General features: G+C 42.4%; 1 protein-coding gene across 2 annotated transcripts in view; it reads left to right on the forward strand.

The window, feature by feature from the left end:
• LOC115139244 (transcription factor SOX-13-like) overlaps positions 1 to 25,895 on the forward strand; it is a 66,550-nt gene that overhangs the window by 17,274 nt on the left and 23,381 nt on the right. Inside the window, exons 3-9 of one of the 2 annotated variants that reach the window (XM_029676423.2) lie at positions 15,806 to 16,025; positions 17,692 to 17,800; positions 18,266 to 18,352; positions 19,223 to 19,395; positions 19,921 to 19,989; positions 20,089 to 20,203; positions 23,061 to 23,134. In XM_029676423.2, coding sequence (XP_029532283.2) covers positions 15,807 to 16,025; positions 17,692 to 17,800; positions 18,266 to 18,352; positions 19,223 to 19,395; positions 19,921 to 19,989; positions 20,089 to 20,203; positions 23,061 to 23,134 — 846 coding nt within the window. In that variant the 5' untranslated portion in view covers position 15,806. The remainder of the gene's footprint in view (positions 1 to 15,805; positions 16,026 to 17,691; positions 17,801 to 18,265; positions 18,353 to 19,222; positions 19,396 to 19,920; positions 19,990 to 20,088; positions 20,204 to 23,060; positions 23,135 to 25,895) is intronic. The other variant, XM_029676440.2, reaches the window with a different exon arrangement.

The following is a 25,895-nucleotide window of genomic DNA, read 5'->3' on the forward strand; positions in this document are numbered from 1 at the left end:
CCCGAAGCTACTCCTGCATTGTCTTGGCTGTGTGCTTAGGGTCGTTGTCCTGTTTGAAGGTGAACCTATGCCCCAGTCAGAGGTCCTGAGTGCTCTGGAGCAGGTTTTTATCAAGGAACACTCTGTACTTTGCTCTGTTCCTATTTCCCTCTCTCCTGTCTAGTCTCCCAGTTCCTACTGTTGAAAAACATCCCCACAGCATGATGCTGTCACCACCACGCTTCACCGTAATGATAATGGCAGGTTTCCTCCAGACCTGACACTTGGTATTCAGGACAAAGAGCTCAATCTTGGTTTCATCAGACCAGAGAATCTTGTTTCTCGTGGTCTGAGAGTCCTTTAGGTACCTTTTGGCAAACTCCTAGAGGGCTGTCGTGCCTTTTACTGAGGAATGGCTTCCGAATGGCTTCCGTCTGGCCACTCTACCAAAGGCCTGATCGGTGGAGTGCTGCAGAGATGGTTGTCCTTCTGGAAGGTTCTCCTATCTCCACAGAGGAACTCTGGAGCTCTCTGAGTGACCATCGGGTTCTTGGCCACCTCCCTGACTAAGGCCCTTCTCCCCTGATTGCTCAGTTTGGCCAGGCGGCCAGCTCTAGGAAGAGTCTTGGTGGTTCCAAACTTCTTCCGTTTAAGAATGATGGAGGCCACTGTGTTCTTGGAGACCTTTAATGCTGCAGAAATGTGTTGGTACCCTTCCACAGATCTGTGCCCCGACACAATCCTGTCTCTGAGCTCTACGGACAATTCCTTCAACCTCATGGCTTGGTTTTTGCTCTGACATGCATGGTCAACTGTGGGACCTTATATAGACCGGTGTGTGCCTTTCCAAATCATGTCCAATCAATTGAATTTACCACAGGTGGACTCCAATCAAGTTGTAGCAACATCTCAAGGATGATCAATGGAAACAGGATGCACCTGAGCTCAAATTCGAGTTTAACAGCAAAGGGTCTGAATACAAACCTTTCTACCAACCTGTTTTTACTGTCATTATTGGGTATTGTGTGTAGATTGATGAGAAAAAAATATATTTAATACATTTTAGAATAAGGCTGTAACGTAACAAAATGTAGTAAAAGGGAAGTGGTCTGAATACTTTCTGAATGCAATGTAAGTTTCGTCTTGCTTCTTTTACTTTCAGTTTTGTACACCAGCTTTAAACACCTGAAAATATAATATTTTTGATTATGGTAAATGTATTTCACAGCAGTTAGTACAATTATTCTCTACGCTATACTTGCTTGTTTTGAGTCACAAACTGAAATTAGGCAAACTATTCAAATTTGAACAACCAGGAAATGGCAGAGTTATTTCTGCATAGTGCATCTTTAACAAAGTGAACATGTGGCATCAGTGTGCCTTGGGGCCATCCCTGAGCTCCACATGTATCCTTGAGTTCCCAACACTGCTCTTTTTGTGATGATATCTGGCCATCAACCACAGAGAACAATACTAATTCAACATCAGCTACCTCTCATCTGGCGGTATCACACTTTACAACTCCTCACAGCAGGCCTGTGTGTGTGTGTGTGAGATTAACTGAATGAATCTGTTGTCTGTGTGCGTGTATTCTGTGGCCAGTGGGTAGCCCCCTGGGTTCGGCCAGGAGGGAGAGGAGAGGAAGGGTAGGAAAGCTTTTGTATGTCTGGCCTTGAGAGCTCAGTTCCTAATGAGACCCATTCAGCAACACAACACAAGAATCCTGCTTCAGACCCTACCGATGCTGAGGCAGAAAGCAAGCGTGTGTATGTGTGGGTACGTAAGTGCGTGAGAGAGAGAGAGAACTGTTGTCCCGCAGAACACTATAAGAGAAACAACCAACCATGCCATCCACAACACTGTATCAGATTGAGTTTCTGTCATCTTGCCAACCCCTCCCTCCATAAAATCTAATATCATGTAAAGACAGACACACAGCAGGCTTCGCATGTTGGGGTCATCATAACAGACATATGTATGTGTTGAGTTGTTCTCTCACAACAAGGCTTAGTGTACTAAATACCTGACACATGGTCTGGGCCTGAGGCTGTCTATGAGCCAAGGGGGACTGAGAGAGGAACATGGTCCTGGGAACCCACTGTGGATCCAGGTCTTCATCTCAACTCCGTTAATTAGCCTGTGTTAAGCTATTTGAAATATTCTTGCTAACTATTTTAAAGGGATGGCATTTGTCCTATATTTTTCAGAGAAAATCTCTAAATGAAGTGTCTTTCAGTTAATTGGTGGCCTTTTAACGAGCCAGATACTAATTGATGGTCATCTTCAGTGAGATCCAGCATCCACAGTGGGGTGGAATCCACAGCTCTAGTAAGTGTGTGTGTGTCAATCCACTGCGTTATGTGGGCTGGAGAGAAGCAGATTAAATATTTTGTGTCACCAATGAAAGGAGAGCGAATGTCCGTCTGCTCGCTGTTTGCTGCTCCCCGAGGAGAGTGTGATCTTTATTTGAATCAGTTTATACAACCATATCATCTTACTAAACTCTGTGACCACACAAATGTTGCTCAGGTCAATTAAAAAATCCAGCTTGGGGGCAGAAAACGGTGAATAGATCAAATATATATACTCTTTTCATTAACATATTGTTTCTAGCCCAGCTCCTGTGTTATATTTGAATGTGTGATATTCCTCTCTTTCCTTCATTTATTGTGTCCCCGTTTCAGGCAGGCGGCCAAGAAACCCCCATAAAGCATAAAGGTGGCATTGTTAATTATTTGATGCTGGACATCACAGCGCTGTATCACACCTGTGGGTCCAGCTATTTGATACTTATCACACATTAATGTTATAGATCACAGTGGCAAAACATATATGATGCAAAGTATTGGATTGTTTGACTCAAAGAGGCACTGTCGCCATGACTGGAGGTAAACGTGAAGACCGATGTGGGGAGAGGAAGTAAGAGATGGTTAGAGGGACATAGAGAGGGAGGGAGCTAGAGAGACAGAGTTAGTGTTTGAAGGAAACTGAGAGAGTTCAGTCTGCAGAGTGGCTCTGTGCTGAGAAAGAGCCTGCCTGCCTGCCGACAACATGACCTGTTTCTGCTGTGTAGGGGTCCTCTTAAGTCTGTAGACCTCCACACCTAAGAGATTCCTCTCCTTAACCTTTACTTTTCTCTCTGATTGATAAATGTAAATTACCGACTGCTTGTTTCTCCAGAGTTGTCATTAACGACTTGCTTGTGGCAATATCATGATGTATTGTACTGCATTGTTTAGCTGGTGTGGAAATATAGACATTTCATGGTAAAATTGTTAATGAACAATTACCTTTTTTGTTTTGTTTGGGATTCAGATGAACCAGTAACACAAAATACAATTTAGCGTGAAGTTATTGCCTTTATTACATATTAACAAGTAACACCAACTGAAGCATATGACATTAATAAAGTGTTATTAAACATTAGGTAGAGTGAATGGCTCTACAGGGGTTTCATAACTTCATTCCCCCAGGGAAGACCATGGGACTAGAGTCCCACTAAGCGTATGCACCTGTGCTATGGTGCACCTGTTAAGGGTTGTGTCCCAGCCACCGTTTAGGCTTTAATGTTGGCATCGCCAGCCTCACCTGCCACTGTGCCAGGCCCCCGGGCATAAGGGAACCAACCACTCTGGGCTGCAGAATAACTGCAGGTCAACATGCTATCTTTGCCAGAGCATTTAAACATTCCTAAAGCAGGTTTGATTGTATCCAGCCTGAGATATTTAAAGGCTCAGGACAATTTAACACAACTTTAAACAGTTTGGAAATGTTTCTTCCAGCAGGATATGTGTGTCAAGTTAGTTCTGTGTTTGAGTGTCTCTCTCTCTCTACCCAGAGGAGTCCCTGCAGAGCTTTTGTCTATAGAGCTGTCAGTCTCAGAGTTCACTTGATCAGCCATCGTGTGCTGTTATGATACTGACTCAGTGCTCTCTCTAGAAGCCCCCGGCCCCTTCAGACCATGTTTGGAAAACAACAAAGACGACACTGAGCAAACTAAAGATGGAGGGAGAACAACCGAATGCCTTTGCATTGCAGATGCCCCGGGGTGAGATGTTGGGTTTACAAGTTACAACATGTTTGGTAACTGAATCTTTTGTGTCGACTTTTTAGTGCCTCATGGGAAGAGTTCGATTTCAGAGGTGTCACAGCTCAGATTCAGCGCTGATCTTATCTCTGAGGTTTAGACATGCTCCCTCCCTTTCCTCCATCCGCTTTCATCCTTCCTCCTTTCCTAGAAGTAATCACTGATCTGAACATGACTGGATTGGTGAACGCAATGTAGTGGAAGTGGCTTTCACCTGTTTCAGAGTTTCCATTCCATTTGAACTTCACTACAACAGTCTTGGAGAAGTATTTTGTTTCTGCACTTTAGAAAAATGCTTACTCTGTTTAACTGCAAAACTGTCCTAAATTAATGTAAATGTTTTTTGAATTGTTCCTTTTAAATACGTTCTCCAGTTTATTTGTGTATGATGTCATGACCGTCCCAAGCTACTGCATTTACCAGTAGTTCAGCTGACTGCAGCCTATCATAACACAGCATAGTTTTAGGACTACCATAGACCTGACCACAGATAACCTATGAGCCATGTTGAGAAATTATGCCTAATTGATTGCACCTACATTTTAAATTATAGGATTCATATCATCTTCAATAAATATAGTACTCAACATCTGATTTGGAACATCATTATTCCTAACAACAGGTAAAACACGAGGAATCCAATAAAATGATCAAACCCATGGACCCCACTACAACTCACGCCAATCCAGTGGTGGTCGGTGCCGTTTATGATGAGGGAGGAGGATTTTAGAGATGTTATTTCTATTACGGCGTATTGGATGACTGTCATTCATATTTCATTCAACCAGTTCAACGTAACATCCATAGGTTTGGCTACTACATGATACTCAAATTTTCCCTATACCGGGGCCTCCCGGGTGGCGCAGTGGTTAAGGGCGCTGTACTGCAGCGCCAGCTGTGCCATCAGAGTCCCTGGGTTCGCGCCCAGGCTCTGGAGTAACCGGCCGCGACCGTGGGGCGACGCACAATTGGCCTAGCGTCGCCCGGGTTAGGGAGGGCTTGGTCGGTAGGGGTGTCCTTGTCTCATCGCGCACCAGCGACTCCTGTGGTGGGCTGGGCGCAGTGTGCGCTAGCCAAGGTGGCCAGGTGCACAGTGTTTCCTCCGGCGCATTGGTGCGGCTGGCTTTCGGGTTGGATGCGCACTGTGTTAAGAAGCAGTGCGGCTTGGTTGGGTTGTGTATCGGAGGACGCATGACTTTCAACCTTCGTCTCTCCCGAGCCCGTACGGGAGTTGTAGCGATGAGACAAGATAGTAGCTACTACAACAATTGGATACCACGAAATTGGGGAGAAAAAGGGGTAAAATAAAAAAAAATTAAAAAATCCCTATACCCATCATGAGGTTGCTACAACCAAGCCTATGAATAAACGTTTACAAAGTAGTTGCACACAGGTCGAGAATTTGATGTTTATCCCCATTTCGTTCTGTTTGCTTCCGTTTTAAGAAATGTTTTTCAACAGAATCGTAATGAAGTAAAGTACAGTAAAGTAAAGTACAGATACCCCCCCAAAAAAACTGTTCAATCATTATTTTCTTTAAGAATGTAGTCAAATAAGTTTTGTTTAAAAAGTGAAGTACAGATTTCCCCCCCCACCAAAACAACTGTTCAAATAAATGTCCCGATCACACGTAAAGACAGGTTACTTACATAGCAGCCACGTTGTATTCCCTTCTCTCCTCCCCTCACCTTTTACCTTTACTTGTGGACTTCAATGCACAACACATCAGCTGTATGTGACCAGGCAAAAAAACTTTCCAAGCCAAACCATATCAAAACCGCTACACACAGCCTACATCGTTGTTGCCATATTAGCTAAAGTAACGTCATAGTCAACATAGCTAACAGAACTAAGGACTTAGTAAACCCGCTTCAATCATGCAGTAACGTTTAGTTTATAGTCAGTAAGAAGTTTAGCAGTTACACCGTGAGGGCCCGGTGGCAATAAATTAGTAAAACGAAAACTAGCTAGCTATCTTTGCTAGCTGCCTTTGCTAGCTAAGTAAGTGAAACTGAAAGTTAAAAAATTACTCTCTCTTGCTTCTCCTTTATTTTTGAGTCAAATGCTCACCACATTGTATGCACTGCAGTGCTAGCTAGATGTAGCTTATGCTTTCAGTACTAGATTCATTTTCTGATCCTTTGATTGGGTGGACAACATATCAGTTCATGCTGCAAAAGCTCTGATTGGTTGGAGGACATCCTCCGGAAGTTGTCATAGTTACTGTGTAAGTCTATATGGAAGGGGGTGAGAGCCATGAGCCTTCTAGGTTTTTTATTGAAGTCAATGTACCCAGAGGAGGTCGGAAGCTAGCTGTCCTCCGGCTACACAAGGGTGCTACCCTACAGAGTGCTGTTGAAGCTACTGTAGACCTTCATTGCAAAACAGTGTGTTTTAATCAATTATTTGGTGACGTTAATACTTTTATCTAAAAAGGATTTATTTTAAATGTTTTAGAATTTTTATTTTTATGAAATTCACTGAGGAGGATGGTCCTGCCCTTTCCTCCTCTGAGGCGCCTCCACTGTGCCACTCCCACCCCAACAACCAGTATACCGTATCAGTTCTCTGTCTGACAAGTAGTATGGAGCTGCTGCTTATAGTATTGCTTTTTCATCCTATGTAATGTAGTCCCTGTGAATCTGGTGATGTTTTCCCCCCTGCTAGTCTTATCTTTCTAACTACATAAATTATTTCAGAACAATCTGAGATGGTGGGTGTCATGGCTTGCTGAAATGACATGTAACAATTTATTCAAATCACACTACAATTCTACATGGGAGGCCCGAGACGAGGCAAGCCCTAGCATTGTCTGAGCTCTTACGCTACAGCATTGTTTAACTCTAAGATTAGATATGGACCCCGGACCTCAACCCCAGATAACCTCCACACACACCTTAGTGCAAACCACGCTGTCATCAGGTCTGTAACTCAATCAGATTCATTCTGCCTTTGTGTCCATGGACACGGATAGAGGGGTGACCAGTTATATGGTCAGGTGCTGCAAAGAAGGACCTAGAAAAACTGCAGCTAGCCCAAAACAGAGCGGCATGTCTTGCTCTTCACTGTGTTCAGAGGGCTAATATCAATACTATGAATCAAATACATTTATAAAGCCCCTTTTTAGATCAGCAGTTGTCACAAAGTGTTTATACAGAAACTGAGCCTAAAACCCCATAGAGCAAGCAATGCAGATGTAGAAGCACGGTGGCTAGCAAAACCTCCCTAGAAAGGCTGGAATCTAAGAAGAAACCTAGAGAGGAACCAGGCTCTGAGGGGTGGTCATTCCTCTTCTGGCTGTGCCGGGTGGAGATTATAAGAGTATATGGCCATTAAGGCCAGATCCATCTTCAAGATGTTCATAGATGACCAGCAGGGTCGAATAATAATCACAGTGGTTGTAGAGGGTGCAACAGGTCAGCACCTCAGGAGTAATTGTCAGTTGACTTTTCATAACTGAGCATTCAGAGGTTGAGACAGTAGGTGCAGAGTAGCATGAACAGTACACAGGTCAGGGTTCCATAGCTACAGGCAGAACAGCAGAAACGGGATCAGTAGCACATCCGGTGAACAGATCGGGATTGCATGCCAGTCTCTCTTGGCTCAAAGTAGAGGAAAGGCTGACTGCATTACTTCTTGTTTTTAGAAGAATCATTCATTTGTTGAAAATTCCAAATAGTTTGCACAGTCAACTTACACACAGCACTGACACACACTTACCCCACCAGACATGCCACCAGGAGTCTTTTCACAGTCTCCAAATCCAGAACAAATTCAAGAAAACATACAGTTTTATATAGATCAAGATTCTCCAACTGGCGGACTGCAAGTGGTTTAATTTTGCCCCCAAAGGTTTCTGTGCAAATTCATTGTTGGACATGACTGTAAAAACACCAGGAAATCCGCTCCAAGTGATCTAAATCTGTTCCCAACTATTCCCACACATAATAGAAAGACTAAACAAATGTAATCAAGGTTTGAAATGACTGTTTTAGTCAAATATTATATCTGTTTGGGCTTCTACAATTATCCGCACAAGAAAAGATTGGCCCGCAGCTGAATCTAGTTGGTGATCCCTGATTTAGAGCCATGATTACAACAAGATGGTGCTGGAGAACAAGGCTCACGTTTTACATAACTAATTGTGTTTTTTTTGTTTTTTTTTGTAACTTATTTTGTACTTAATGTTGCTGCTACTGTGTCTTTTGATCGAAAATAACTTCTGGACATCAGAACTGAAATTACTCACCACGGACTGGCACAATCTTTTTTTTCTTTTGACAAGTCTGACGTGAATGATCTACTGCTTTCCAGGGAACAGGCCCAGAACAGGCCCGTCATTTGCATGACAAGAAGGTGGGGAAAAAGGGCCTTCTGAGAATTCGTATGCGATTGAATAAACCCCCAATTCCTTCCATTCTGCTTGCTAACGTGCAGTCTTTTTGGAAATAAATTGATGACCGACGCGGAAGATTAAACTACCAACGGGACATTAACAACTGTAATATGTTCTGCTTCACGGAGTCATGGCTGAACGATGACATTATCAACATACAGCTGGCTGGTTATATGCTGTATACGCTGTATCGGCAGGACAGAACAGCGGCGTCTGGTAAGACAAGGGGTGGCGGGGTCATTTTTGTAAATGACAGTTGTAAATGACAGTTGGTGCACGATATCTAAGGACGTCTCAAGGTTTTGCTCGCTTGAGGTAGAGTATCTCATGATAAGCTGTAGACCACACTATTTACCAAAGAGTTTTCATCTGTATTTTTCGTAGCTGTCTACATACCACCACTGATGCGGGCACTAAGACTGCACTGAATGCACTGCATTCCGCCATAAGCAAACAGGAAAACGCTCATCCATAGGCGCTCCTAGTAGCCGGGAAACTTAAATCCGTCTTACCAAATTTCTATCATCATGTTAAATGTGCAACCAGATGAAAAAACAACTCTAGACCACTTTTACTTTTACTCCACACACAGAGACGCATACCAAAGCTAACATGGTCCAAACACACCAAGACAGTTGTGAAGAGGGCACAACAAAACCTATTCCCCCCCCCAGGATACTGAAAAGATTTGCATGGGTCCTCAGGTCCTCAGATCCAAAAAGTTCTACAGCTGCACCATCGAGAGGTTTCATTACTGCCTGGTATGGCAAATGCTCTGCCTCTGACCGCAAGGCACTACAGAGGGTAGTGCGTATGGCCCAGTACATCACTAGGGCCAAGCTTCCTGCCATCCAGGACCTCTACACCAGGTGGTGTCGGAGGAAGGCCCTAAAAATTGACAGACTCCAGCAACCCTAGTCATAGACTGTTCTCTCTGCTACCGCACGGCAAACGGTACCGGAGCACCAAGTCTAGGTCCAAGAGGCTTCTAAACAGCTTCTACCCCAAAGCCATAAGACTCCTGAACATCTAATCAAATGGCTACCTGGACTATTTGCATTGCCACCCCCCTACACAGCTGCTAATCTCTGTTATTATCATCTATACATAGTCACTTTAATAACTCTACCTACATGTACATATTACCTCAACTAACTGGTGCCCCCGCACATTGACTCTGTACACAGGTGGGTATCGGTACAGTCTCGCTATTGTTATTTTACTGCTGCTCTTTAATTACTTGTTACTTTTATTTCTTATTCTTACTTGTATTTTTTAAAACTGTATTGTTGGTTAGGGGGTCGTAAGTAAGCATTTTACTGTAAGGTCTACACCTGTTGTATTCGGTGCATGTGACTAATAAAATTTGATTTTGATTGCATGTCATATTGCTCAAGTGAACAGCAAACCTGGTTTTAAAAAAACAGATAAAGCAACACCTCACAACGCCTCTCCCCTGTTTACCTAGATATGTTGTGTGTATGTACTGATATGTTGGCTGTGTGATGTTTAAAATGTATGTTGTTCTGTCCTTGATGTTCTTGTCTATTAATGTTCTGTATTATTTCATGTTTTTTGTGGATCCTAGGAAGAGTAGCTGCTGCTATCGCAATAGTTGATGCGGATCCTAATAAAATACCCCCCAAAAACTCTCACACTTCCTGCCACCAACACCCCCTACAGAGAAAAAGCATCACTCCTTAAGCATCACTCATTACGAACAGTCAAATGAACAGAGTATTTGAGGTGAAGGGCTTTGAGGTGTGCAGAGGGAGGGGACTTGAGTGGATTGTAAAGGTTGTTGTCACAGGCATTATTGCCCATCCTCTATGTTCAGGAAGTTCAGACATTATTAAGCTCATCCCCCCGCACCCTCATATATCCACCCTATGGCTTGTAATCTGTGGTGTTGAGAACTAGAGTTCCCCGTCCAACACATTAAAAGCTCTGTAAAGCCATTGGTGAATGTATTAGGTCGCTCTCTCTCTCTACTCGCTCACTCCCACTCTCACTCTCATTCTCTCACTCTCAGGTTTAGAGCCTTGGCTTCTGGCAGGCAGGTGGCTTTGTGTAGAGACATAATGTGAAAGGGGGAATGGGGGGGGACCTCTAATCACTATGCACTCTGCATTTTCCCCTCTGTTCCCGGGTCGGTCGGCACATTCCGCTGGCATTGTTATCTACACTGTTTCCTGCAGCCCGCGGCTTTTGTCCGTCTCTCGCCCATTGTCCCGGCTTCCTTTGTTCCCTCCGTCTAACAATGGCTTTTGTCTCACATACACACATACGTACACACATACACACATACATACATCATGTCATTAAAACTCGTTTTTCAACCACTCCACAAATTTCTTGTTAACAAACTATAGTTTTGGCAAGTCGGTTAGGACATCTACTTTGTGCATGACACAAGTCATTTTTCCAACAATTTACAGACAGATTATTTCACTTATAATTCACTGTATCACAATTCCAGTGGGTCAGAAGTTTACAAACACTAAGTTGGAAAATTCCAGAAAAGGATGTCATTGAATTAGAACCTTCCGATGGGCTAATTGACATAATTTGAGTCAATTGGAGGTGTACATGTGGATGTATTTCAAGGCCTACCTTCAAACTCAGTGCCTCTTTGCTTGACATCATGGGAAAATCAAAACAATTCAGCCAAGACCTCAGAAAAAAATTCTAGACCTCCACAAGTCTGGTTCATCCTTCGGAGCAATTTCCAACGCCTGAAGGTACCACATTCATCTGTACAAACAATAGTACGCAAGTATTAACACCATGGGAACACGCAGCCGTCATACTGCTCAGGAATGTCTCCTAAAGATGAGCGTACTTTGGTGTGAAAAGTGCAAATCAATCCCAGAACAACAGCAAAGGACCTTGTGAAGATGCTGGAGGAAACGGGTACAAAAATATCTATATCCACAGTAAAACTAATCCTATATTGACACAATCTGAAAGGCCGCTCAGCAAGGAAGAAGCCACTGCTCCAAAACTACCATTAAAAAAGCTAGACTACGGTTTGCATCTGCACAAGGGGAAAAAGATTGTACTTTTTGGAGAAATGTCCTATGGTTTGATGAAACAAAAATAGAACTGTTTGGCCATAATGACCATCGTTATGTTTGGAGGAAAAAGGGGGAGGCTTGCAAGCCAAAGAACACTATCCCAACCGTGAAGCACGGGGGTGGCAGCATCATGTTGTGGGTGGTATTTGCTGCAGGAGGGTCTGGTACACTTCACAAAATAGATGGCATCATGAGACAGGAGAATTATGTGGATATATTGAAGCAACATCTTAAGACATCAGTTAAAGTTAAAGCTTGGTCTCAAATGGGTCTTCCAAATGGGCAATGATCCCAAGCATACTTCCAAAGTTGTAGCAAAATGTCTTAAGGACAACAAAGTCAAGGTATTGGAGTGGCCATCACAAAGCCCTGACCTCAATCCTATAGAAAATGTGTGGGTAGAACTGAAAAAGCGTGTGCGAGCAAGGAGGCCTACAAACCTGACTAAGTTACACCAGCTCTGTTCGGAGGAATGGGCCAAAATTCACCCAACCTATTGTGGGAAGGTTGTGGAAGGCTACACAAAATGTTTGACCAAAGTTAAGTATTTTGAAGGCAATTCTACCAAATACTAATTGACTGTATGTAAACTTCTGACCCACTGGGAATGTAATGAAAGAAATAAAAGCTGAAATAAAGAATTCTCTCTACTAATATTCTGACATTTCATATTATTAAAATAGTGGTGATCCTAACTGACCTCAGACAGGGAATCTTTATTTGGATTAAATGTCAGGAATTTAGAAAAACTTTTAAATATATTTGGCTACGGTGTGTGTGTGTGTGTGTGTGTGTGAACTTCCAACTTCAACTGTATATACAGTACCAGTCAATTTTGGGGACACCTACACATTCAATGATTTTTCTTTATTTTGACTATTTTCTACATTGTAGAATAATAGTGAAGACATCAACAATATGAAATAACACATATGAAAGCATGCAGTAACCAAGTGTTAAAGAGTGTTAAACAAATCTAAATCTATTTTAGATTTGAGATTCTTCAAAGTAGCCACCCTTTGCCTTGATGACAGCTTTGCCAACTCTTGGCATTCTCTCAACCAGCTTCATGAGGTAGTCACCTGGAAATCATTTCAATTAACAGGTGTGCCTTGTTAAAAATGTATTTGTGGAATTTCTTTCCTTAATGCGTTTAAGCCAATCAGTTGTGCTGTGACAAGGTAGGGGTGGTATACAGAAGATAGCCCTATTTGGTAAAAGACCAAGTCCATATTAAGCAAAGCAAAGCGAGAGTCCATCAGCACTATGATGAAACTGGCTCTCGTGAGGACTGCCACAGGAAAGGAAGACCCAGAGTTACTTCTGCTGCAGAGGATAAATTCATTAGATTTACCAGCCTCAGAAATTGCAGTCCAGATGAATGCTTCACAGAGTTCAAGTGACAGACACATCTCAATATCAACTGTTCAGAGGAGACTGCGTGAATCAGGCCTTAATGGTCGAATTGCTGCAAAGACACCACTACACCAATCATAAAAAGAGACTTGCATTGACCAAGAAACACGAGCAATGGACAGTGTAAATCTGTCCTTTGGTCTGATGAGTCCATATTTGAGATTGATCCAACTGCTGTGTCTTTGTGAGACGCAGAGTAGATTAATATGTGGTTCCCACCATGAAGCATAGAGGAGCATGTGTGATGGTGTGAGGGTGCGTTGCTGGTGACACTGTCTGATTTATTTAGAGTTCAAGGCACACTTAACCAGCATGGCTACCACAGCATTCTGCAGTAATACGCCATCCAATCTGGTTTACGCTTAGTCCCACTATCATTTGTTTTTCAACAGGACAATGACCCAAAACACACCTCCAGGCTGTGTAAGGTCTATTTGAACAAGAAGGAGAGTGATGGTTCTGCATCAGATGACCTGGCCTCCATAATCACCTGACCTCAACACAACTGAGATGGTTTGGGATGAGTTGGACCGCAGAGTGAAGGAAAAAGTGCTCAGCATATGTGGGAACTCCTTCAAGACTGTTGGAAAAGCATTCCTCATGAAGCTGGTCGAGAGAATGCCAAGTGTGTGCAAAGCTGTCAAGGCAAAGGATGGCTACTTTGAAGAATCTCAAATATTAAATATATTTTGTTTAACACTTTTTTTTGGTTACTACTTTCCTTCATGTTTTTGAGCCAATCAGTGGTATTGTGACAAGTTTGGGTTGGTATACAGAAGATAGCGCTATTTGGTAAAATACCAGGTCCATGTTATGGCAAGAACAGCTCAAATAAGCAAAGAGAGAGTGCCAAGACTGCAAAGCTGTCATCAAGGCAAAGTGTGGCTACTTTGAAGAATCTAAAATATATTTGGATTTATTTAACACTTTTTTTGGTTACTATGTGATTCCCAATGTGTTAGTTGATAGTTTGGATTTATTCACTATTATTATACAATTTAGAAAATAGTACAAATAAAGAAAAACCCTTGAATTAAATTTTTGACTGGTACTGTATACAGTGGGGCAAAAAGTATTTAGTCAGCCACCAATTGTGCAAGTTCTCCCACTTAAAAATATGAGAGGCCTGTAATTTCCATCATAGGGACACTTCAACTATGACAGACAAAACGAGAAAAAAAATCCAGAAAATCACATTGTAGGATTTTTAATGAATTTATTTGCAAATTATGGTGGAAAATAAGTATTTGGTCACCTACAAACAAGCAAGATTTCTGGCTCTCACAGACCTGTAAAATAAAATCCACTCGTTACCTGTATTAATGGCACCTGTTTGAACTTGTTATCAGTATAAAAGACACCTGTCCACAACCTAAACAGTCACACTCCAAACTCCACTATGGCCAAGACCAAAGAGCTGTCAAAGGACACCAGAAACAAAATTGTAGACCTGCACCAGGCTGGGAAGACTGAATCTGCAATAGGTAAGCAGCTTGGTTTGAAGAAATCAACTGTGGGAGCAATTATTAGGAAATGGAAGACATACAAGACCACTGATAATCTCCCTCGATCTGGGGCTCCTCGCAAGATCTCACCCCGTGGGGTCAAATGATCACAAGAACGGTGAGCAAAAATCCCAGAACCACACGGGGGGACCTAGTGAATGACCTGCAGAGAGCTGGGACCAAAGTAACAAAGCCTACCATCAGCAAGGGCATTGAAGATGAAACGTGGCTGGGTCTTTCAGCATGACAATGATCCCAAACACACCGCCCGGGCAACGAAGGAGTGACTTCGTAAGAAGCATTTCAAGGTCCTGGAGTGGCCTAGCCAGTCTCCAAATCTCAACCCCATAGAAAATCTTTGGAGGGAGTTGAAAGTCCGTGTTGCCCAGCAACAGCCCCAAAACATCCCTGCTCTAGAGGAGATCTGCATGGAGGAATGGGCCAAAATACCAGTAACAGTGTGTGTGAACCTTGTTTTCACCAGCAACGTTTGACCTCTGTCATTGCCAACAAAGGGTATATAATAACGTTTTGAGAAACTTTTGTTAATGACCAAATACTTATTTTCCACCATCATTTGCAAATACATTCATAAAAAATCCTACAATGTGATTTTCTGGATTTTCTTTCTCATTTTGTCTGTCATAATTGAAGTGTCCCTATGATGGAAATTACAGGCCTCATCTTTTTAAGTGGGAGAACTTGCACAATTGGTGGCTGTATAAATAGTTTTTTGCCCCACTGTATATGTGCACTTTTCGCCCTGTGTGTTCTGTTTGTTTTGTTCTCCTGTTTGTTTTGTTCTCCTGTCTGGCGTGCTTTCTTTCCTCCTGCAGCGGAGGAGGGGAAAAAACACAGCTGAAGTCTGAGAATTTTAGAGTTCATTAAGGTTCAACCTCTCTCTCTCTAGCTGCTCTCTCCACCTGACTACACTCATCTCTCTCTTTCTGTCTTTTGTTTCTCTCTCTCTTTATGCTTGTGGGTGTGTATGTGTGATGTGCAGTCTTTACCTTGTCATGATTAACTTTCCCTGACACCTACAATGTCTCCCAGACTAGAAGCTAGGATTTCAAGCTAAAGGTACAGTTGTGTTTATTCACAGTATGTCCTCTGTTCCCTATGCAAAGCAGTGGCCATATACACATCCACACCTAAAGTTCAGAGATAGTCACACCTGGAAAGGCTTATGGTCTCATTACAGCTATTACAGACAGATAAAGGTGATCACACTGTCTGTGTGTGTGTGTGTGTGTGTGGTCAGCTCCAGATGTGCAGTAAAGTTAATGCAGTAATGGACTACCTATTCACCTGTACTATCATTCACTCTTTTCCCTTTTCCCACCAGAATGGTTGAGCCCAGTCCCCCAGCGTTGCATCTCCATGCCAACGGTGATGTCAGCATGGTGGGCATTGGTGTGAAGCAGGAGGAGGAGGAGTCTGGAGGAGAAGGGGGAGGAGCCAAAGCGGAGCCGCGCTCCTCTCCTGCCTGTGATTGGTCAGGACATCAGCCAATGGCGAGACCGGAGTCTAGACAGCTGACTCCTCCCCTCTCCCGCTCACCCTCAGTAAGAGAGAAACTCCTCCCATTTCTGTATTTTAATCTATTATTTTGTTTATCTAGTTGTGCTGTTCACCCTGTTAGTCCCCACCTATACAGTTGTGGCCAAAAGTTTTGAGAATGACACAAATATTAATTTTCACAAAGTCTGCTGCCTCAGTTTGTATGATGGCAATTTGCATATACTCCAGAATGTTATGAAGAGTGATCAGATGAATTGCAATTAATTGCAAAGTCCCTCTTTGCCATGCAAATGAACTGAATCCCCCAAAAACATGTCCACTGCATTTCAGCCCCGCCACAAAAGGACCAGCTGACATCATATGAGTGATTCTCTTGTTAACACAGGTGTGAGTCTTGACAAGGACAAGGCTGGAGATCACTCTGTCATGCTGATTGAATTCGAGTAACAGACTGGAAGCTTCAAAAGGAGGGTGGTGCTTGGAGTCATTGTTCTTTCTCTGTCAACCATGGTTACCTGCAAGGAAACACGTGCTGTCATCATTGCTTGCACAAAAAGGGCTTCACAGGCAAGGATATTGCTGCCAGTAAGATTGCACCTTAATCAACCATTTATCGGATCATCAAGAACTTCAAGGAGAGCGGTTCAATTGTTGTGAAGAAGGCTTCAGGGCACCCAAGAAAGTCCAGCAAGCGCCAGGACCGTCTCCTAAAGTTGATTCAGCTGCGGGATTGGGGCACCACCATTACAGAGCTTCTGCACTCACAGTGCATCTGCACTCACGGTGAGGTGAAGACTTTTGGAGGATGGCCTGGTGTCAAGAAGGGCAGCAAAGAAGCCACTTCTCTTCAGGGAAAACATCAGGGACAGACTGATATTCTACCAAAGGTACAGGGATTGGACTGCTGAGGACTGGGGTAAAGTGGCTCGGGGAACAAAACATTGATATTTTGGGTCCATGGCCAGGAAACTCCCCAGAACTTATTCCCATTGAGAACTTGTGGTCAATCCTCAAGAGGCGGGTGGACAAACAAACAACTCACAAATTCTGACAAACTCCAAGCATTGATTATGCAAGAATGGGCTGCCATCAGTCAGGATGTGGTCCAGAAGTTAATTGACAGCATGCCAGGGCGGATTTCAGAGGTCTTGAAAAAGAAGGGGCAACACTGCAAATATTGACTCTTTGCATCAACTTCATGTAATTGTCAATAAAAGCCGTTGACACTTATGAAATGCTTGTAATTATACTTCAGTATTCCATAGTAATATCTGACAAAAATATCTAAAGACACTGAAGCAGCAAACTTTGGAAATTAATATTTGTGTCATTCTCAAAACCTTTGGCCACGACTGTAGACACTTACACAGATCTGGCTGTAGTATGCTTATCAAAGGCTGGCTTGCTACAGTTTGTTAGCTTTCTAAACGCACAGCCAGACAGTAGGATTGTTGAGCGTCTGCCGGATGAGAGTACTTAGCACCTCTAAACAGATTGCTTGCCGTAATTTGCAAAACAAGTTCAAACCAGTTCTGCATATAGAAATGGGCAAAAATGATGGCCATCAGTCGCTCACCGGTGGGTAGTCTCTATAATACACTGCTCCGACAGCAAGTGAACAAATGGCGATTGAACAGCCCCCTTCTGTACAGACTGACAATTGTTCTGGTAAGTTTTCTCCTTAACCCTGTTTTTCCCTGTCCTTGGTAGGAGGGCTCTCTGGGTAAGGAACAGTTTCAGAGTCCTGTGGGGATGAAGGGGGGCAACAGGGGGTCCGACCACCGACCAGAGGGACACAAGCAGCCCACTGTCAGTGAAGGTATGGTACACCTCGTCAGCTCCCCAGTGTAATATGTTTCTAATCATTACATTGCTCTTTGGAGATCTCTCCTGAACATTGATAGAGGTAAATGTGAAGGATTTTCAGTGGATCACATTAAGACTGAGGAGGCTAGATGAGTTTACCTTAGCTCTCAGTATGCTCAAGTTTGTGCTCCTAATCATTGGCTACAGGATTACATTGAATTTCAAATGTCTGTTTTTCTTATTTGAGAGAGTTTACACAATGTACTTTCCTATTGAAATCCTTAAAGTAGCAGACCTTGAGATTTGTTTAGAAATATTGATTCAAACGCATGTGTGAACTCACTCACTCACTCACTCATTCACTCACTCAACATGCACGCACCCCAGACACATGCACACACACCATTTTAACTCTGTCTGGTCATATAATATGGCGACTGAACAACAAAGTAAAAACTCATCCATGTCCTGTTGGCAGTCATGCCCACCATAGAGAAGCTGCTGAGTGTCGACTGGAGGGAGAAACTTCTGGACAAAAGCTTCCTGGGAGGCAATCACTTGAAAGGTGAGCTCTCACCCCTTTACCCCTAAGCCCTGACCCGTCATCTTTACCTCTCATCCTTTTACCCCTGACCCCTTTACTGCTAATCCCTGACCCGTCATCTATACCGCTCACCCCTGACCCCTTTACTGCTAATCCCTGACCCGTCATCCATACCGCTCACCCCTGACCCCTTTACTGCTAATCCCTGACCCGTCATCTATACCGCTCACCCCTGACCCCTTTACTGCTAATCCCTGACCCGTCATCTATACCGCTCACCCCTGACCCCTTTACTGCTAATCCCTGACCCGTCATCTATACCGCTCACCCCTGACCCCTTTACTGCTAATCCCTGACCCGTCATCTATACCGCTCACCCCTGACCCCTTTACTGCTAATCCCTGACCCGTCATCTATACCGCTCACCCCTGACCCCTTTACTGCTAATCCCTGACCCGTCATCTATACCGCTCACCCCTGACTGGCCCATCAGTCCTCTGTCTTACCTGTCTGTCAGTCTCTGCCTGCCTGTCTCTATATCGAATGGTCTCTATGTGTAATCCTGTTTGCACTCATCTCTCTCTAAACACAGTTTTCATGAGTGTAAAGTCACGCCATATAAAAAAATCACGACAAGTGTGATGGAAACAGAAAGTGGCAGTACAATTTTATAAATGTGGACAGACAATGTGTTTGTTATATTGTGTGGTCCTTCCAATTCGATTTGGAAAGCATGCGCAGTTTAGGCTACAGGATGGTGAAAGTGCACGTGATTAGCTTGATGCTCCTTTCCAATAAAATCTAGGGTCTTAATTTGTATGCTAGTGACATGATTAGTGCTTAGCTGCCAATTTAACAAATAAAAATGATATTGCGCTCTTGCTCTTTCAGGCACTCCAGAGTCTTTGGCAGAGAAGGAGCTGCAGTTGTTGTTGATGATCAACCAGCTGAGTGTTCTGAGGGAGCAGCTGCTGGGAGCCCACTCTGAGCAGAGGAACATGGCCACCCTGCTGTTGGAGAAACAACAGCAGCAGATGGAGCTGGCCAGACAGCAGCAGGAACAGGTGATCCTGACCTTTGACCCCTAATACACACACTTTTAGTTTTTATTTAACCTTCATTTAACTAGGCAAGTCAGTTAAGATTTTTTTTTGTTACAATGATGGCCTACCCCGGCCAAACCCTGACGACGCTGGGCCAATTGTGCGCAGCCCTATGGGACTCCCAATCACGGCCGGATGTGATACAGCCTGGATTCGAACCAGAGACTATAGTGACGCCTCTTGCACTGAGGTGCAGTGCCTTAGACCACTATGCCACTTGGGAGGCCACTGACCCCTAACCTGGGTTTACCTGGTCTTACCCTGAGTGTACCTGGGCTAGACTATATGTTTTTAATGGGCATGTTCCTCCACCCAGACATTGCTGATTCATGCCATATCTTAAAACGCCTCGATAGGTATTTTGTAACTAATCATATGTTATAGTAATCTGTCAGTCGGTGACAGTCTGACGTGGATCCCAACCATTGGTTAAAGCATGTAACATCTGAGCACAGGAAGACAACAAATGTGTGTGGTTTATTTCAGATCGCCAAACAGCAGCAGCAGCTGATCCAGCAACAGCACAAAATCAACCTGCTTCAGCAGCAGATCCAGGTGAGTCCTTTATGCTATTTTTATAACATCATTTTGAAGTAACTTTGGGTTAACTCTGGGTGTGACTGACCTTGTGCCCTCTGTCTGACCTGGTCATAGCAGGTGAACATGCCCTACGTGATGATCCCAGCCTTCCACCCCAACAACCAGCAACTACCTGTCACCTCCGACACACAGATGACCATGCCTCTGCAGCCAATCCCCTGCAAGCCAGGTGAGTCACATCCCGTACCAAACCTCATTTAGACAATCCCCTACAAACCAGGGGGGTCTAATCCGGCCCGTGGGTGGTTTATGTAAAACAATTTTATATATATATATATATATATATATATACACATACAGTGGGGAGAACAAGTACTGCCGATTTTGCAGGTTTTCCTACTTACAAAGCATGTAGAGGTCTGTCATTTTTATCGTAGGTACACTTCAACAGTGAGAGACGGAATCTAAAACAAAAATCCAGAAAATCACATTGTATGATTTTTAAGTAATTAATTAGCATTTTATTGCATGACATAAGTATTTGATACATCAGAAAAGAAGAACTTAATATTTGGTACAGAAACCTTGGTTTGCAATTACAGAGATCATACGTTTCCTGTAGTTCTTGACCAGGTTTGTAAAAAAAGAAGCAGACCACTGAATATTTCTTTGAGCATGGTGAAGTTATTAATTACACTTTAGATGTTAGAGTTTAATGGAAGTGATTGGAGAAAACTGAGGATAGATCAACAACATTGTAGTTACTCCACAATACTAACCTAATTGACAGAGTGCAAAAAGATAGCCTGTACAGAAAACATGCATCCTGTTTGCAACAAGGCACTAAGGTTATACTGAAGAAGAAAAAACATGACTGAGTACCACTCTTCATATTTTCAAGCACGGTGGTGTCTGCATCATGTTATGGATATGCTTGTCATCAGCAAGGACTGGGGAGTTTTTCAGGATAAAAATAAACTAAATGGAGCTAAGCACAGGCAAAGTCCTAATGGAAAACCTGGTCCAGTCTGCTTTCCAACAGACACTGGGAGACAAATTCACCTTTCAGCAGGACAATAACCTAAAACACAGATCTACATTAGAGTTGATTAGCAAGACAACATTGAATGTTCCTAAATGGCCTAGTTACAGTTTTGACTTAAATCTGCCTGAAAATCTTTTGCAAGACTTAAATATCTGTTTAGCAATGATCAACAACCAATTTAAGAATAAATAAAAAAAAACATATGTTTTATTTTTTATTTAACTTGGCAAGTCAGTTAAGAACAAATTCTTATTTACAATGATGGCCTACCCCGGCTAAACCCTCCCCTAACCCGTACGACGCTGGGCCAATTGTGCACCACCCTATGGGACTCCCGGTCACGGCCGGTTGTGATAGAGCCCAGGATCCAACCAGGGTGTGCAGTGATGCCTCTAGCACTGAGATGCAGTGCCTTAGATCGCTGCGCTACTCGGGAGCCTCCTTGTATTAAATATTGCACAACCCACAAAGACTCAAAGCTGTAAACGCTGCCGAAGGTGTTTTTAAAATGTAATTACTCTGGGGTGAATACGTATCAAATTAAGATATTAGTTTTAGGTTTTTCATTCATTCTTATAAAAATTATATAATTTTTCTTCCACTTGGACATTAGAGTATTTTGTGTAGATTGTTGACAAAAAACGACAATTCAATCCATTTTAATACCACTTTGTAACATAACAAAATGTGTAAGGCACTGTGTATGTATGTATGTATGTATGTATGTATGTATGTATGTATGTGTGTGTTTTTTTATTTTATTTTACCTTTTATTTTACTAGGCAAGTCAGTTAAGAACAAATTCTTATTTTCAATGACGGCCTAGGAACAGTGGGTTAACTGCCTTGTTCAGGGGCAGAACGACAGATTTTGTACCTTGTCAGCTCGGGGATTTGAACTTGCAACCTTTCGGTTACTAGTCCAATGCTCTAACCACGTGTGTGTGTGTGTGTGTGTTTGTGTGGTGTGTGTTGTGTGTGTAAGGTACTTTCATCAATGCATATATTACATACGAAACATCCAGCCAGGTCACACCAGATCCACTGCAGTATTAGATGTTTGTCCAGGCCCTCAGAACATCAGGAGACACATTGGGCATTCATGCAATGTCAATACAGTCCACTAGGGGCAACGTGAGTGCCTATTATCATTTAAGCCCTTCCTCTTTCCCAATGCACCCTGGCAAGCCTAGATACCTTAAACCGTGAGTTACGGCTCCAAGGATCGCTTCTTCAATCCCAGTGTTAAGCACTCTTTTTTATTTTGGAGTGTGTGTGTGTGTTTATTTACTTACTTTTTGGGAGGGGACTAACTCAATATGCTTTAAAATGTCTAAAAACCTATTTGAAACTGTGTAGAAATTATAATGGACCTACATTAATATAGTACCTTGACTGATAAGCTAGGGAGTATCAGAAATTATTTATTTTTGTGTGCAAATTTTAACATTGAGGAAATATAACCAATTTTCAGTGTGGTCCGCCGGACCTCGTTGAAGACCGAATGCAGTCCCCCAGGCTAGACTGAAGCAGATATGTATTTTTACCTAGAATTCCACAGCCCACATCCCCAATGCAATGCTTTCCAAAAAGGAGAGTTGGTTGGGGCCCGTTGGTGGGATGTGACTTTGTTTAGATTACTCAGTTTCTTCATCGTAAACACTCAACCCTCTCATACACTATGAAATGAAATAAGTAACGAGCTGACATTCAGTGATCGCTGTGGACTTTTAATGTATTGTAAATGTCAATCGCCCCCCCATTTAAAAATAAATAAATTGGCCCCTCTGTTTTGTTTGTCTTGTTGCTATGTACTGTGTAAATTGTTTGAGCAACGACCAGACGTCCATTTCATACGGTATTGTGGTCAGTAACCTTCTCAGTCAAACCCCCTTTTCCCTGTTCTTGCCCTTCAATGTGTTGTGCAGTCAGCATGATGGTAGTACAGATAATGTTTTCTAAATGATGTTTGGATGTTATTGATTTTGTTCCCTTCTGAAAGTGATTGTGAAGCTTTCATCTCCCCCTGTTTTCTTTAACAGTGGACTATCCCATACATCTACTGCAGAACCTTCACTCCGCCCCTATGAAAAGGCCCAGTGGTACCTTCCGACAGGTAGTGATTTTCATCCATATTATACAGGACATATACCTATACTATAGTATACCCTTATTATACTATATTACATACTGGTCCTTTGTAACTCAGTTGGTAGAGCATGGCGCTTGTAACGCCAGGGTAGTGGGTTCGATTCCCGGGACCACTCATATGTAAAATGAATGCATACATGACTGTAAGTCACTTTGGATAAAAGCATCTGTTAAATATTATTATCACTATACTGTACACATTATACTACACTGTATACATTACACTACACTGTATACTATACTGTGCATATTACACAACACTGTACACATTACACTAAACTGTATACTGTACACATTACACTATTCTGTACACATTACATTACGTTGTATACTATACTGTACACCAGCCTTTCTTAAAGTATGGGTCTTTGGGTCGCGGACCTGTTAATGGTGGGTCGCGACGTGTCAGCATAAATGGTTAATTATTTCATTAATTACTGGAATTGATTTGGCCAAGTACACCTGCGCTCTCTGTTCAGTGTGCTCTCTGCTTAACAGCGGTCTCTGTTCAGTTCGGCTTTGCGAGTGTGAGAGGGATATGCCCGTGTGCTTCGAGGTTTACCGGATCTTATTTCTGCAGTTTTCTTGAAGATTACTCCGCAACACGCACGACGCAGCGCTGTCGTTCAAGCCACTGACTTGTTATTCCCACTCGCCATCATTTACCGCTGTCATGAAATGCTAGCCACAAGTTCTGACTGAGCTCAATTATCATGAAACGCATATACAGCGATGAGTTTCTGTCTCTTTCAAACAAACTTATATTGTTGGCATTTTATAACCGGTGATGATACTCATAAATAAGGGAGTACTACAGTAACTAACTCTCATAGTAGTAGATGTGAGTTTCTCTTTCAAACAATCCCCTGGTCTTGTACACAGCTAATAGCTAACATTCGCCAAAGTAAGCTAGCTATTGATGAAGATGAAAAATTATCAGGCCTACTGTACATCTTACTGTTGAAACTATTGTTGAAAAGAATTAGTCTGGGTTGGAACTGTTTCTGTTAATACAATAATAATTGTTATTCTTAACTGGAATAAACTGTTTGAAGCAAGATTATTTTCGAGGCAAACACACTCACACAGTTCTGGGTTGCTAATCTTCGGCAGGAAGTGGTCTCCAGCCTGACTGAGAAAGCAGTAGATGTTCAGATCTAGTTTGGCACCACATACCTATGTTAGTCAGGGTTCTCAACTCTGACATACTTTATAAAACAAGTACAGAAACAGTTTCAATGCTGAGCATGACCTCAGTGTTGCACTGTCAAAATTCCAGAATAGACATGCTCTCATTAGGACTGTGTGTGTGTGTTTTCTGGTCTACATCTGTGTGATGTTATCAATCAGTTTATTCTAGTTCAGAATATAAAAGATTTATTGTATTTTAACAGCAACAGTTCCAACCTAGACTTTCTTTCTACAATAATGTCTACAGTAAGATGTACAGTAGGCCTGATCATTTTTCATCTGTACTGTTACTTAGGGTTGCACTCTCAAAAAGCCTGTGTGTGTGTTCTGTTATTCATCTGTGTGATGTGATCAATCAGTTTATTCCAGTTCAGAATGAATTATTTATTGTATTTTAAAAGCAACAGTTCCAACCTAGACAGATATGTAAGAGTGTTTTTAATGGGGGGAAATAAACATGAGTAGATATTTATATGGATATTTAGTTTTTGTCTATATATCATTTGTTTTAGGCATAAGGGCAATGAAATGTACCGATTTATTTATGTTTAGTTGCATATTTTCCTAAACTTGGGTCCCACGAAAACACATTACTTCTAATATTTTTTTATATTTTTTTATTTGACCTTTATTTAACCAGGCAAGTCAGTTAAGAACAAATTCTTATTTTCAATGACGGCCTAGGAACAATGGGTTAACTGCCTGTTCAGGGGCAGAACGACAGATTTGTACCTTGTCAGCTCGGGGGTTTGAACTTGCAACCTTCCGGTTACTAGTCCAACGCTCTAACCGCTAGGTCAAGCCCTGAATGCTGATTGGCTGACAGCCGTGGTTTTCACGGGTATGACAAAACATTTATAGTTACTGTTCTAATTAAGTTGGTAACCAGTTCATAATAGCAATAAGGCACCTTGTGGTATATAGGGCACTATATGGTATAGTGCCCTAGCACTACAATTTGAGAAGACATTTAGCACGCTTATAGGAATTCATCAAGCACAGCACCTACACAAATTACTGATTGCCTGAGAGAAAGTTATGATCTATAGATTGGTGGGGCTTTTTTGTTAAACTTCAGTGCGACTTGACATTATCGATCATAGTCTTGCTGGAAAAACTTATGTATTATGACTTTACACCCCCTGCTATATTGTGTATAAAGAGTTACCTGTCTAACAGAACACAGAGTGTGTTATTTAATGGAAGCCTCTCCAGCAAAATCCAGGTAGAATCAGGAATTCTCCAGGGCAGCTGTCTCGGCCCCTTACTTTTTTCAATCTTTACTAACGGCTTTGACACATTGGCTTAGAGTAAAGCCAGTGTGTCTATGTATGCGGATGACTCAACACTATACACGTCAGCTGCTACAGCGACCGAAATGACTGCAACACTTAACAAAGAGCTGCAGTTAGTTTCAGAATGGGTGGCAAGGAATAAGTTCAAAAACTAAAAGCATTGAATTTGGGTCAAATCGTTCACTAAACCTCACCTAAATCTTGTAATCAATAATGTGGAAATTGTGCAAGTTGAGGAGA

The sequence above is a fragment of the Oncorhynchus nerka genome, linkage group LG2 (genome assembly GCF_034236695.1).
Source record: "Oncorhynchus nerka isolate Pitt River linkage group LG2, Oner_Uvic_2.0, whole genome shotgun sequence".
Taxonomy (NCBI): Eukaryota; Metazoa; Chordata; class Actinopteri; order Salmoniformes; family Salmonidae; genus Oncorhynchus; species Oncorhynchus nerka.